Source organism: Chiloscyllium plagiosum, unplaced genomic scaffold (genome assembly GCF_037043375.1).
Source record: "Chiloscyllium plagiosum isolate Xiang-an unplaced genomic scaffold, Cpla_swu_hap1 HiC_scaffold_1, whole genome shotgun sequence".
NCBI lineage: Eukaryota > Metazoa > Chordata > Chondrichthyes > Orectolobiformes > Hemiscylliidae > Chiloscyllium > Chiloscyllium plagiosum.
Window position 1 is genome coordinate 29,650,942 of NW_028270139.1, and position 15,127 is coordinate 29,666,068.

Sequence of the window (15,127 nt, forward strand, 5' to 3'; positions counted from 1 at the left end):
AATTCATCAATGAAAGGGGCAAAAAGGGTGAGGATGGCAAGAGGGAAAATTCCAAAAAGTGTTTGTGAATAATTTTGATCAGGACGTTTCAGGAAGAAAGCAGCACTCAGTATAGTTCCAGGGAATAAAGTGGGCAAAAATGAGAGTGCATTTGTTAGAGCACTGATTGATAACTTTTTTAGTACCATGAAAATTGATGGAATTAAAGAACAATGTTAGTTTGAGTGCAGAATTAGTTGAAGGAATGATAGAAGGGGATGGTTCTTTTTCATAGAGCCAAGCAGCACAGAAACAGATCCTTTGGCACAACTTGTCCATGCCGAGCAAACTGGAGCAAAGTGTTATAGAATCAGAGAGATTTTACATCATGGAAAGTGGCCTTTCACCCTATCATCTCCATGCCACTCATCATATAATGTTTCAAATGTTCATCTAAATATTCTTTAAGTTTCTTGGGATTTGTCACCTCGATCACGTATTTAGGCGGAGAGTTCTGGATACCCATAATCCTCTGAGTTAAAATGTTTTTCCTCAAATACCCTCTAAACCATCCTACTCATTACCTTTAAGATGTACTACCTGCCGATTGATCCTTCCACTAAGGGCAAGGTTTTTCCCTCAGAACCTTTTGCACCTCATTCAAATCCCCTCTCAGCCTTCTCTCCTTTAAGAAAAATAGGCCAAGCCCAGCCAGTCTCCCTTCATAGCTGAAACACTCCAGCACAGACAACCTTCTATTGAATCGCTTCTACATTGTCTCTAGTACAATCACTACTTTCATATATGTTGGGACCAGAACTGTTCTCCAGCAACGGTCTAATTAATACATACAACTCTTTCATAATATCCTTGCCCTTTTATTCCATGCCTTGACTAATAAAGACAAGTACCTTATATGCCTTTTCATCCACCTGTTCTATTGCCTTCAAAGATCTGTGGATATACATACCAAGGTCCCTCTGATTCTCTGTATTTCTTAGGCCCCACCATTCAACATGTACTTTCTTATCTTGTTATTTTTCCCAAAATGCATCACCTCAAACTTTTCACGATTAAATTTCATTTGGCACTGTTCAGCACCTCTGACTCACCTATCTATATTTGAAAAATGTGGTGCTGGAAAAACACAGCAGGCCAGGCAGCATCCGAGGAGCAGGAGAATCGATGTTTCGGGCATAAGCCCTTCTCTTTCCCCATCACCTATCTATATTGTCTTGTAATTTAAGACTTTTCGTCTTCGCTATTTGCAAAATGACCAATTTTCATGTCATTTGTGAACTTACTGATCATACCTCCTACATTCGTGTCTAAGTCATTAACATACACAACAAACAGCAAGAGACCCAGCACCGAATACTGTGGTATGTCAGTGGACACAGGCTTCCAATTACAAAAGCATTCTTTGACAATCACCTGCTGCTTACTGCCACCAAACCAATTTTGAATCTATTTTGCCAAATTGTCCTGGATTCCACAGGCTCTTAGCTTCTTAATCAATCTTCCACGCAGGATTTTGTCAAAAGCCTTACTGAAGTCCATGTCGACCAAATCAGCTGCACTACCCTCACCCACAACCTAGTCATCTTCTCGAAAAGTTCAGTTGTGAAATAAACAATGGATATAGAAATGTCCTAACCTGTTTTACAGAACATAATTAAATGGACTGAGTACTACATGAAAGGAAAGCAACACTTGTAGATATGTGATATAAAACACAAAATATTGTCGCCATGAAATTCAGGCACCAGCAGAGGTGTGACCTTAATGAACATAACAACATAAGAATTTTGAGCAAGAGTTAACTATGTTGTCCTTCAAGACGATTTTGCTATTCAGTGAGAACTTGGTTGGCCTTCTCCCTCAACTTCACATTCCTATCTACTTTATATATCCCTTCAGAGACCAACATTCTCTCCATCTCAATCTGATTTTTAATGTTTTTTTCCTTGGGATGTGGGTGTCACTGACAAGGCCAATATTTGTTGCCCATTCCTAACCATCCTTGAGAAGGTATTGGTGAGCCACCTTCTTGAACTACTGCATTACACCTGGTGTAGGTACACTCAAAGTGCTTTTATGTATGAACTTGAAAAATTTGTTTCGGTGAGAATGAAGGAATGGTGCTATAATTTCAAGTCAGGATGGTGAGTGACTTGGAGGGGAACTTGCAGGTGTTAGAAGTCCCATGAGTCTATTGCCCTTGTCTTCTAGGTGGTAGAGGTCGCAGGTTTGGAAGGTGCTGTCGAAGGAACCTTGGTGAGTTGCTGCATTGCAGCTTGTTTATGGTACACACTTATGCCACTATGCACCAGTGGTGGAGCGAGTGAATGTTTAAGGTGGTGGATGGGTTTGGCAACACTCTACTGCAGAATTTTTTTAAAAAAATTAACAATGCTCTAAATTTTTTCTTCCCTCACCTCTGACCTAAATGATTCAGCCCACATCCTGAGACTCATGTTTGCAATTTCCTAGCCAGCAGAAAGAACCACTCAGTGTCCATGTTGTCACGCTCCTTAACAATCTTGTATTTCAATGAGATCACCTCTTAATCTTTTAAAGCCCAGAGTAGAGGTCAAAATATTTTCTCCTCATGAGGCTTTCACAAGGGCGACATATTTATTTTCAGAGGCTGCTTATAAATTGCTCATACAGTCACATAAGTGACATTACGTGCTGTATTTGTGTTGACATATGGGGTATTTGGACTAGCACATAACCAGTATTAGAAGAATTCAACTCTAGCTTCAAAAATCATCATTGTTCAATCAAACACAAAATCATAACAAAAAGGGATGGTTTTGATTGTAAGACAGCACAGTACTTAAATTAGCATGATAACAGGCTTAACTTCATAGAATCATAGAATTCCCTACAGTGCAGATAGAGGCCATCCAGCCCACAAATATGGGGAGAATATTCAAATCCCGTGCAGACATTCAACCCAGGATAGAATCAAACCGGGGTACTTGGCACTGTGAGGCAGCAGTGCGAGCCACTGAATGACCATGCCCATCCCACCTCAGATTGAGATAGACAGATTGTTTTTAGAATAACTGACACACATGCTAATGCACAAAAAAACCCATCACCATAAACTCACCACAGAATGTAGAGGTCACTGCAAAACAGTTGCATGTTTAACTCTACACAGTCACAGCACTTCAAGTAATTCACAATATGCTTTGAGATGCTTTGGCATAGAAATGTAAATATTTTTGAGATAAATCCTTCCCCTCTTTTCTGACCCTTTCCTTCGTCTTTGCAGACTCACTTACCGAGGGTAACTGGCCTTGGTAATATCACTGGCCCCATCCTCCCTCTAGCTGAGACCTCTGAGTTCCTGCTTCTCTCAGCCACGCTCTCTCTCCAGTTTCTCCTCTCCTTGCTCCAACTTCACTTGCCATGACACCACTTGCTATGATTTCCCACCTCTGTCCTCACTTCTGCTGGCCTCAGTCTGTCTGGTCCCACTTGCCTCTAGCCTTATAGAAACAATCTACCACAGATCACCCTGGAAGATAAGGAATGTCAAAACTTTGAGCAAAGCTGAAATTAGTTCTTCCAGCCTGCTACTATGCAACAGTAACAGGAGTGATGTTCACCACTAATAGGATGCAGGCACCACATCAAAAAGACTTTCCGGCATATTACACAAATGCGTAACACTTTGTACGAATTCCAGTGATGGTGATAGGCATGTCAGCCATATGTGCCAAAGATTGGCAGATTGTATCCAACAGCATATTATTTTGGTTGTTTGGAACAAGCAAGCTACTGATCATACCTAACCAGGTCATACTTACAAAAGTCACAGCAGTGTCCAACATTAGATGTGAATCTGCAGTAAGACAAAATTTGTCTTACTACAGAATAGATGTTCCTGAGTGTGCAAAGCATTTTATTTGGAACAAATCTAGGATTGTCAGTTGAATTTGTAATTTAGCACAGTAACACATACAGGAAAGCTCAGTGTATTAATGCTTAGTGCCCTATTCTTTGCAGACATAAACAGCACATACATGCACAGTGCCTGTTTCAACTCATTAAAATAGGTGACAGCTATTGACTGGATCAAAGTGAACTTGTCTGCTTTAAGTTTAAATAAAGCCTGGCTGTAAACTGTAAATCATCACTGGCTGGTACGTTCTCCATGGCAACAACAACACCATCAATCAGAGTCCATTTGCCAACCAGTCAGCGCTCTCCTCTCACGCAGTGACAATGTTGGTTTTTCCTCGTGACTTGGCATTCTTATGACTTATTCTGATGAATGCATGATAAAAAGCTTCAACAAAATGTGTTTTTTTTTTGACAATGCTCAAATCTCACTTAATGTGGTGCATATATACAAGGTGATAGTAACTCAGGATTTAAGGGAAACCAAAGGAGAGCCAAAGTGTGCCAGTAGCATGTATTGACTGAGGTGAAAGTTCCTAGGTCTTTCTCATGAGCTATGTAAGCTTGGCTAGGTAAATAGCCCACAGCAAAATGACCTTGACTGCTGTAAAGAAAATAATCATATCTCTGATATTTTACATTTCTGGTTCACTTCAGGAAGCCATTGAGGAGTTTTAACAAATTAGTATACAGGGGGTCCCCAATTTGCAAGCGTCTAACTCATGCTTAAGAGCACAGTCCCGTATAGGGATTTAATTTTAAAGATCTGATATACAAACATTTCCAGTACTTGTAAGCAGCTTCTTTACTTTATCCTGCGTTATGTTGTAACTTGTGTACAAATTGACTTGTGAACAGACTTCAGAACGGTACTTGTTTGCTACCCAGAGATTGCCCATGGGCACCAATTCCATATTTACGCCCGAGCAGTGAATGTTAGGGCAATGTTTTTTCTTGACTCACTGAATTCCTGAGCTATGTGACATCATAATTCAAGTATAAATCCTCACTTTCCATCAACTAAATGTTAATTTCAAGAATGTGCAGATCATTTATGGCCATAATCATAGACTTTATGTTAACTAAGAGCTTTCACAGTACCTTACTACTTTACCTGCCCAGTGTCCCTACTGTTGTTCAGACTTAACACTGTAAAGTGTATCTTATGCTTTTATTTCCTCTCAATTCCAGAAACTGTTTAGATCCAATTATCATGATCTATAGTTTGTACTGTTTACAAAACTGACACAAGTGTGATAATTTCAGGAACATTTGCAGAGGATGAAGGAGATGATCTGCTGCTGAAGTATGTGAATGAATTCTGGTGGTTTCCTCACATGTGGAGTCACATGCAACCTCATCTCTTCCACAATGAGTCAGTGCTGGCTGAGCAAATGATTCTCAATAAGGAGTTTGCATTAGTGAGTATCAGTTGGTTTGTAAGTATTAGATTGAATTAATGAAGATTGCAGCTAAAAATCAATACAGATGTCTGGCCATTGGCTAAGTTGATGTCATTAACAGATGGCCTCATTATGAATGGTTGACTGAAACCTAAGGCTCACTATTGAAATCAGAGCAGTAAATGGTCTGCTTATATAGATTGAAGGCATGTGTGAAATTCAATGGAGTAACTTTTTTGAGGTTATATTATTTTCTCTTTCCTTTGGTTTTTCAATGCCTGTTTAATTACATATTGTTAATGGGTACAATGTGGAATAAGGTTTTTATAATTGTTGCTAAATAGCTCTATCTTATTCAAACTACCATAATTTTGTAAGAACAGCAGTTACTTTTTCTAAGATGATGTTTGAAATAGTGATTTTTTTCACAAAAATGTCAAACACTTTCCATGATTATTATGTGGCATGTTGATTTGTGCACCTGCTGCATATAGGTTAGTGGAGCATGTGGAGGATGCAGGGATGATAGAAGGGAACTGAAGAGAATGGAATGTGTATGGGTAGATCATGGAAGAAGCCAGGGGTGTAATGGGACATGGAGGAAACATGACAAGTGTAAGAAACTATGGAGGGGACATAGGTTTCATGGGATGAGAATGTCTGCACTACAGCAAGAGTATCTAATAACATTTAAGACTCCTGGGCTGAAGACCTGGACAACTGTGCCTCTATATCTCTCACAGTTCTCCACCACACCCTCAGTTCCAAAGAACAATACGTCACAGGAGCGGACTCTTCGGCTCATCAAGCTTCTGCCGACAGCTAAAAACATTCTGCCTCAACACTGTCCATATCCTTCGGTTCCCTATCTACTTATGTATCTGTCAAAATGCCTCTTAAATCTAACTATTGTATCTGCTTCCACACCTCTACTAGTAGTGCATTCCAGGTGCTTACCAACTTCTGTGTAAAAAACTTAACTCTCACTTCTCGTTTAAACTCTTTTGCCCCCCCTTTAACCTAAAACTATGTACCCTCGTAATTTACATTTCTAACCTAGGAAAAAGACTGATTATCCTTTCTATCCATTCCTCTCATAATTTTGTAAACTTGTACCAGGTCGCCACTCATCCTTCCAGGTTCAAGTGAAAACAAACCAACTTTGTTCAGTCTCTCCTCATAACTAATTCCCCTTATGTTAGTCACGGGTTGCCATGATTCTCAATGCCCATCTAACTTTTGCTGTTCTCCATGAAACCCATACAGGCATAAAATGACACGAGCAGCATGAATGTTGTTACAGCAATAATCTAACATCAATACTGAATTCCAAGGAGTGTGTTTATTTGGATTTAGCTCATCTTCATGGTTATATAGGGTATTTTTACTTGAACTGTAATCTGCTGTATTGCACTATCATGAAAATTATTGTTTGACTGCATGGAATGCTAATAACCAAACCAGCTTTAAGAGGTAATGAAGTAGATTTTTAAAGCTTAAACAACATTGGTAAGTGATAGATTGCCGAGACGGTTAATCATTTAAGCCTTCTGGGTGTTGAATTTCATCATTGTTTTTCAGAGAGTGCATTTTCTTTTATATTCACATGGGATGACTGCAAATGTAGTGTCTGGCTCAGGTTAATATAAAACAGATATCCGTAAATGTAGAGACCACAGGGCACTACAGCTTATCACTTCTTTCATTGCAGAGGTGAGAACCTTTTATTGGAGCATGTGGAGGATGCAGGGATGATAGAAGGGAACTGAAGAGAATGGAATGTGTATGGGTAGATCATGGAAGAAGCCAGGGGTGTAATGGGACATGGAGGAAACATGACAGGTGTAAGAAACTATGGAGGGGACATAGGTTTCATGGGATGAGAATGTCTGCACTACAGCAAGAGTATCTCACAATTCCTTTAAAATTTTGTGAGATTTTAATTGAGTGGATGCAGGAGTACTTCCTCATGTAGGAAAACAGCCTAACTAAAGACCATCAATATAAGATGGTCACCAAGAAATCCAATACAAAATTCAGAAGAAACCTCTTTACCAAAGAGGTGATAAAAAATGTCAAACCCACTATTGTAGGCAGTAGTTTAAGTGAATTGCATAATTGCAGTTAAGTGGAAACTAGATAAGCAAATGAGGGAGAAGCAGATAGTTGGTTAAAATGATGATTACATGGGAAAACATGAGAGGTGGTATAAACACTGACATAGATTAGTTGCACTGAACCATCTGTTTCTGTGCCATACCTGAAATGAAATTGAATGGAATAAGTCTCAGGTAAACCTATTTTGATTTAACAATAGACAGAGTGATGAAAACGTCTGTGACACAGGTAACATGCCACCTTCCTGACCCCTTGTCTCAGATTAAAGTAATGGGTAGAAAACAAATCAATTCTCAGAGAGAAAAAAAAATAGTAATGAACAGAGAGGCTTTTAATGTTCTTACATTTTAGATTTCTGTCCAATTTCAATTAAAAGAAGCAGTGGACTGGATTTGCATACCTTATTGGTGGCTTCAAAAGCGAGTGCATAAAATGTAATGGATAGCCTACCCAATGCCTATGTTCCCAACTCTCAATCAACCTGACATTTTACAGGGATTGGGAGAGACTATGAGCAGTTTGCCAACCCTTGGCTCAAACGATCATCTCTTCATTGTGGGTGTTTTACTATGGTGGAGTAGTGTCCTTATTATGTGGAATTCCTGGCAGTTTTATTGTACGTGCTGACGTTGGCCAAGTGAGGAGGTGGAGAATCTCCTTTGCAGCTTCCTACGCACATTGAAGATAATCCCTCAAAGTTTATCGCACCTTCAAACCTTCCACTTTTCTTCTTGAACCCAGTCTCCCCCATTGCCCAATCCTCCTCACCTCCTGGGCAAGACTCCACACTTTCCTGCTCCCCTCATAGTGAGATTTTTTTTCCATCTCTGCTGGCTCTGGTAGGACTGCAGAGTTGCAGTCAATCCATTTGGCTAGCAGTCTCTGTGTGGGATTTTCTCTCAAGAGAAGGGTGAAGCCTTGATTTAAAGCAGTTAACTCATTGTTAAATTGCTGCACGGTGATTATGTGGGGAATTAGGATCTACCATCTCCTGTAAAATGCAGCCTGTTAAAAAATAAATCACTATCATTATTCAAAAGGCCCTGAAAATTCAAAGAGGCTTTTCATGGTCTTGCAATGTAAGGACAGTGAGAGACTTCACCCTCCCGACACCCAGAAAACCTACTGCAGTAGAAGCTACAGTGTGAGCAAAATCCCCAAAGAGTGACAGAAGTGGTATTTTTGCTTCCAACTAAGACATAAGTGGAGGTCATTAAATCTGACTTAATTTGATAAATTTAAGCATTTTCTTTCTAGTTCCTTCATTACAAGCGGAATAATTTTAGTGCAAAACTTGTGTAATGAGATAGAATGAAAATTAGATAGTTAATTCCTCTACAGATTTGAAATCTTTATTATTGAATCAATTGACAACCATTGAGATCATTTACAATGAGTAAAGTGTTTCTCAAATTGGAGGAGAAGCAAACATGACTATTCATCACCTACATTTGCCCTCCAACTGAATTGGCTGGAGATGGAGGCTGCAGCAGCTAAAAAAAAAATGGTGATAGAATAATCATGGCACTATCTCAAGGACTGGAATGAGAAGCTCATTCCAGTGCCAACTCCTTCAGGGTTTGGCCAGCCTTGTCTGCTCTCCCCAGTACAGCTGAGAATAGGTTGTATTGTTTGCTAATTATTTGACTGCATTTGTAAGCTATCTTCCTAGATAGCTGATGGAAGTCAAACCATTTGAAAGATTTGTGACTTGGGCAGAGTCTTGGTGTGTTAATCTTATTCACTTCTATGCTTGATGGGTTTTCTGTGAATTTTTCATAACATTCTATAAGGTACCACATAGAAACTTATTGCAATAGAATTAAAAGGAATATTGTTGTGTGGATAGGCAGGTTGTGGACAGCAGAAATTAAAACCTGTGGAAGTTTTTTTGTCAGCCAGAAGATGTGCTCATGTATCTATTCTATCCGTAGTCCAATTTAGTGTATGCATGAATAATCTGGACTGGAACAATAAATACTGGAATGTATTGATGACACCAAATTTGAATTGAATATAACAAATTGTGATGGAGATAGTGAAATACTGCAAGAGAACCTTGATTGGGGGAAAAATTGATAGGTGGGTGGAAAATGCAGTTCAACAGCAAAAAAGGGACAAATCAGAGAAAAAAAGATTTTTATGTAGGTAGTTGGTAGAATGTGGAATCCTCTTCTATGTGATGCTTTTGAAGCAGAGCTGTTTGTTTTCAAAAGGTTAGCTGGATACCATGCTCGTATTTCATTTGCCTTGCTTTGCTACTTGCTGCAGACACAATGGAGGGAAGTTGGTCGTGATTGCCAGCAGACCTCAGTCATGTCAAGAGGGTAGCCTTTTGTTTAGGGTGTCTCGGCACAGTAGGTCAAGGGCAATCTCCTTTACCAGTCCAGGGATTTGGATGTGATCAGTCAGTCATTCAGGGCAATCAAAGTCAAGATGCTCTTCACATAAGGGTTGAGGAGCTAAATTTAGGCAATGTACCAGCCCTCTTGAACCCACTGGGGGCTACTTTCCTCCTGGAATGAGATCTCAGCAGGTATTCAGGTGGATGAAAGTGGGTGGCATAGCTGTTAATTCTTATGCAGGTTTGGAGAGGCGGGGGGGAGAGCTTTGTCCTGAGTGAGTGGGCAGCACAGAGGGCATGGAGGATTAGTGGTGTCAGGTGTTGGGTTCCATAACGGTGAGTGAGAGGGATATTGCAGGCATTAGTGCGAGTATGCGAGCATGAGGTATTTGTGGGAGTAACACAGACAGAGCAAGTGTGAGGTGGTGGAGAGAAAATGTTGGTATGTATGCTGGGACAGAGGAGAAAGACATTGACCTTTTCTTATAGTGCTGGGCATGCCTCAAAATGATCGAAGCTGCTTTAACCCAGGCTGGCATGGTTCAATGTTATGATTGTCCATCCTGATCCTGAGGAAAGAGGAAGTCCCTCCTTTGCACAACCCCATCCAGCAGAACCTGTAGGTCCCATCCAACACAATGGGGCACTGATCTCCCCTACCCCCACCCCACCCCACTCCCTGGGCTGCCATGTCTGGGGTAAATGTCAGAAAGTGTGTGGGGCAGCTCTAGATAGAGCATACATTTCCAGGTGCACAGTAAGCTTTTAAAGATGGTGCGTGCACAAAGGATGCTGGTGAATTTTGGGATATCCATTATGTGACCACTTGTTTGGAAAGAGTGCATGACAGGACAAGGGCGGAATTGGAGGTGAGGGATGCCACATGGGTGACATAATTAATGTGGATGGTTTGATAAGGTATAGCAAGAGAACTGGCTAGGCCTCCCAGAGGAAACCTTTCCAAAAAAAAACTCGGTCACAACTGGCAATTAGTCAAAAGAAACCTGAGATTCAGTCTGTTGAGTATCCCCAGCATTTTATCTTGGATCTCCAACATCCACGGTATTTTGCCTGTATTTGTTTCGGAACTAGCTTTCTGGATAACTTTGTCACCCACTCACTGGACTTTCCTATTTCTTGTTTCATGTTAATGTAATAACTTTCACCTACAGACCATCTCAGAAATACTTCTCTTCACTGTTTTGGTGTCTGTATTGAAGAGACTGAGTCTGTCTGGCTGTTGAAACCTGAAGAGTTCATCACTGAGATGTAATTGCAGTATATTAAGTGCCCCTCAGAGATGAATTTCAAAATTGAACAATCTAATATTTGTATCAGTTAAATTTTGAAATGTTTAAGTGTTTGACCCCTTGTATTCTTTTATTTTGAATTGAATTATTTTGGGTTTTTTTAAGAACATTATTGACACTTTGTTCATACTTTTCAGTTTCCTCTCTTGTACTGCTTTTTTATGTTGCTTCATCCATTTTATTTCCAGTACTTTTTTCAAATTGCATGTGACATTTGGGTGACAGTGACAAGTGACGTTCATTGCCCTTCTTCAGAATGGCTCTTCTCCTTGCAACACTGCAGTCCTCTGGTGATGGTGCTGCCAAATAGTATTAGGCTCAGTATCACAGGATTTTGAATCGGTAACAATAAGTAATGAGATACATGTCTAAGTCAGGAATGTGTGTGACTTGCAGGGAATTTGGAGATGCAGCTTTGATCCTTCATGGTGACAGAGGTCATGGGCTTTGTAAGTTGCTCTTGTCCATCCTGTGGACAATAATTACTCGTCGAGAATGCAGTGAATATTGAGTCCACTGCCATAAGCACTAACAGAGCAGACAGCACTATCGGGCTAATGTTAAGCCTTTTGTGTATTGTTGTGCACATATGCAATCCAGTGACTAGTACATATAGAATAGAATAGATTAGATTAGATTCCCTACAATGTGGAAATTCCTGCCTCAGGCAACTGTCTGTGTGGAGTTTGCACATTCTCCCCGTGTTTGCGTGGGTTTCCTCTGGGTGCTCTGGATTCCTCCCACAGTCCAAAAATGTGCAGGTTAGGTGAATTGGCCATGCTAAATTGCCCGTAGTGTTAGGTGAAGAGGGAAATGTAGGGGAATGGGTCTGGGTGGGTTGTTTTTCGGAGGGTCAGTGTGGAATTGTTGGGCTGAAGGGTCTGTTTCCACACTGTAGGTAATCTAATTTAATACAGTTCCAGCATAACCTCCCTCCTCTTAAACTCTGTGCCTTGGCTAATAAAGGCAAGGATCCCATTTTCCTTATTATCCACCTTATCTACCTGTTCCACACCTTAAGGGACAGATGGGCATGTACTCCGAAGTCTCTCTGATCCTCGGTGCTTCCTAAAATCCTATTGTTCGTCATCTGGATTTGTGAATGCAAATAGCCTTTCCCTGCTTTTGACGTGAATACCTTGCATCACATTTGTCTCTCCATAATAATGTAGGTGTGCACTTGCAGCTGAAACCATGCACACAGTGTCTGCCTGCTAGAATGAAACCTTTGTAATTTGAATAAAGCCCCAACATGGACATTGTATGGACCAGTTCTCAAACTACATGAACTAAGAGTCAGCCCCTTTGTGACCTAGTTGTGAAATCCAATATTTATTTGAGTACAATCCGTACTGTCCAGTACTGATCAGAAATACTTCCTTAGAATTGACAATGTCTCTTAAGAAAAGTCAGAAGTGGAATCATGTATTTTAAATTGTAAAATCCAAACATTTTAACCAAATCCTTTCTCTCCTCAAGATCACTGCTATCTGATAAACCAGAAATATGATATCAATTTGGATGATGTTTGAATGTTAAAAAGAGGGAAGATTGTTAATTAAAACCCAAAAGGGAATAACTCAAATTAAAATACCATGAAGATTGTTTTTTTTAGTTCAAAGACTGTAAGCCTGCATGACGTGTGACCTTGGTGCTGCTTGTTTTAATGCTGCATTTAATCAGTGTTAGGTTTCTTTTTGAGGAAGCAAGCTTGAACAGATCTGTTTCACACTTTAGCTGATGACTGGCATTCACTAATCATGTCTTAATGTGTAATTATTGCTGTTTGTTACTTCCAGCAGAAGGAATAATTAAAATTTAAACAGCGTGCCACCTCATTGCATTTTTCCCTAATGTATTCCTCTATAGCCCAGCACTCTTTGATCCCAGATTCTGGCATAATCATCATTTTAATGGGGTCTTTTCTATTAACCTTGCAAAACATGGAGAAGGTATGGCTCATGCTAATGGAGATAGGAAGAACAGGACACATTCTCTTTGAGAAACAAGATGTGAGGTCTGGGGAAGTTTTCTCCCTCATCCTCAGTAAAACTTGTGTTGGCTTTGCATCGTTTAATGTCCAGCTGTTAGGTTTCTAGTGAAATTAGATTTTTAATCATTCCGTGCCCCCAAGTGTATTACTAGATGAGCTGACAGATGCTGTTCTGTTTACAGAAACATGGCATTCCTATTGATATGGGCTACGCCGTGGCACCACATCACTCTGGAGTCTATCCGGTCCATGTGCAACTCTATGAGGCTTGGAAGAAGGTGTGGGGTATCAAAGTGACCAGCACTGAAGAGTATCCGCACTTGAAACCAGCACGATACAGACATGGCTTCATCCATGGTGGCATCATGGTAAGACAAGGTTCATTATCTTTATCGAAACATTAGGAGTTGTCAGGTATTGTCAGTTATCAAAATCTCATGCCTTTTCCATAATAGTTTAAATTTTCCAGAAAGGTGAAATGTGATGATATCTGAGAAAAAAAAGCACAACACAATTTCTAGAGTCACTTTGATTTTTTATTTCTTACTTGTACACATATGCTTGCCGCAACTTGGCGTAGTGTTCTGAATTTGCGTCAAAACAGGGAGATTAGCTGCGATCAAATATGTGGGGTTTTTTTGGATAAGACTAAAGTCAAACTTGAATTGGAATGCCAAGTTTAACTGGATTCCATAATCAAAATAATGTTGGATAGGCCTACTTTTAAAAATATCAGTCACAGAAAGAATGATTAACTACTTCACACAAACGAAAAACACCCAGAGCTATCTTCATAAAATGTAAAACTAATGGGAAGTGATATGAATCATCAGCCACATCTTCAGTATTTCTTCTACCACACAGCTTCATTGTTCTGAGGTGTGGATGGCTGAAATTTCATTCCACAATAATACTGTTGATCAGTACAAAGAGAAATCAAAATGGTAATAAAAGTGAGTTCTGAAAATCTGAAGTGAAAAGAAGTGTTCTCACAGCATCTGAGGAGAAAGAAAACTAGTTATGGTTTTAATTCAAATGTTACTGTTCTTCAGAACTGAAGGAAGAAATGTGATGGGAGCTGTTGAAAGGAGAGAGCAAGGGAAAAAAGGGGGAGTCTAGGAAAAAGTAGAGTGTACTGGAAGTTAAATGAGCAAGATCATGGAACAAAACGCAAAGAGAGTGATTTGTTTGTTATAAAGAAACAAAGCTGTCGTCCAGAGTGAATTTAAATGGCAGAATAATCAGCAGCATTGTCCAACAACATAAAAGTCAGCACACAGCAAAAGCAGAATGTAAATGAGTTATAGACTTCAAGGTCTGCAATTTTCAAATTCAGTGTTGAATCCAAAAGCCTGTAAAGTGCTTAATTTAAAGACAAGTTGTTGTCTTTTGAGCTTTTGAATTTTGCTGTGACATTGCAGAACCAGACACAAATGTGAGTGTGAGAACAAGGTGATGCATAAAATAGTAAGCAAATAGAAGCATGTTTGTGGACTGAGCAGAGGTGTTCAGTAAAATGATCATGCAGTTTGCACTTGGTGTCACAGGCATTTATAGGAGGCCAGACTGTGAGCAACAAAAACAGTTTACTAAATTAGAGAAGTACAGTTGCACGCTACATCACCTGAAAGGGGTTTGCGGGGCCTTGCATGATAGCTGGAGAGCAGGAAAACTCCCAGCAATGCCTTGGGGAGCTGCACAAAAAGGTGCTAAGATGTTGAGAGTGGTTAAGGAGTGGACCAGGATATTGTAGAGGGAGCAGTCCCTTTGAAATCCTGACAGGGGAGGAGAGGATGTATTTGGTGTTAGCTTCAATCTGGAGGTGGTGAAAATGGCAGACGGTGATCCTTTTGGATATGGAGGCTGGTGTAGTGAGAACAAAAAGATCCCTGTCACAGTTCTGGGAGGAAGGGGAAGGTCTGAGAACAGTACAGGAAATGTACTGGACATGGTTGAGGATCCTGTCAACTACAGTTGCTGGGGGAATGATTTGTCAATCTAAAAGGGAGACATGTCAGAGGCATGATTGTGAAAGGTAGTATCAGAACAGAAACAACAGGGA

General features: G+C 40.1%; 1 protein-coding gene across 13 annotated transcripts in view; it reads left to right on the forward strand.

Moving 5' to 3' along the window:
- LOC122553234 (N-heparan sulfate sulfotransferase 4-like) overlaps positions 1-15,127 on the forward strand; it is an 889,310-nt gene that overhangs the window by 753,451 nt on the left and 120,732 nt on the right. For 12 of the 13 annotated variants that reach the window (XM_087985585.1, XM_087985673.1, XM_087985675.1 and 9 more), the window contains 3 exons: positions 2,212-2,256; positions 5,164-5,318; positions 13,248-13,433. In XM_087985585.1, coding sequence (XP_087841711.1) covers positions 2,212-2,256; positions 5,164-5,318; positions 13,248-13,433 — 386 coding nt within the window. The remainder of the gene's footprint in view (positions 1-2,211; positions 2,257-5,163; positions 5,319-13,247; positions 13,434-15,127) is intronic. The other variant, XM_087985736.1, reaches the window with a different exon arrangement.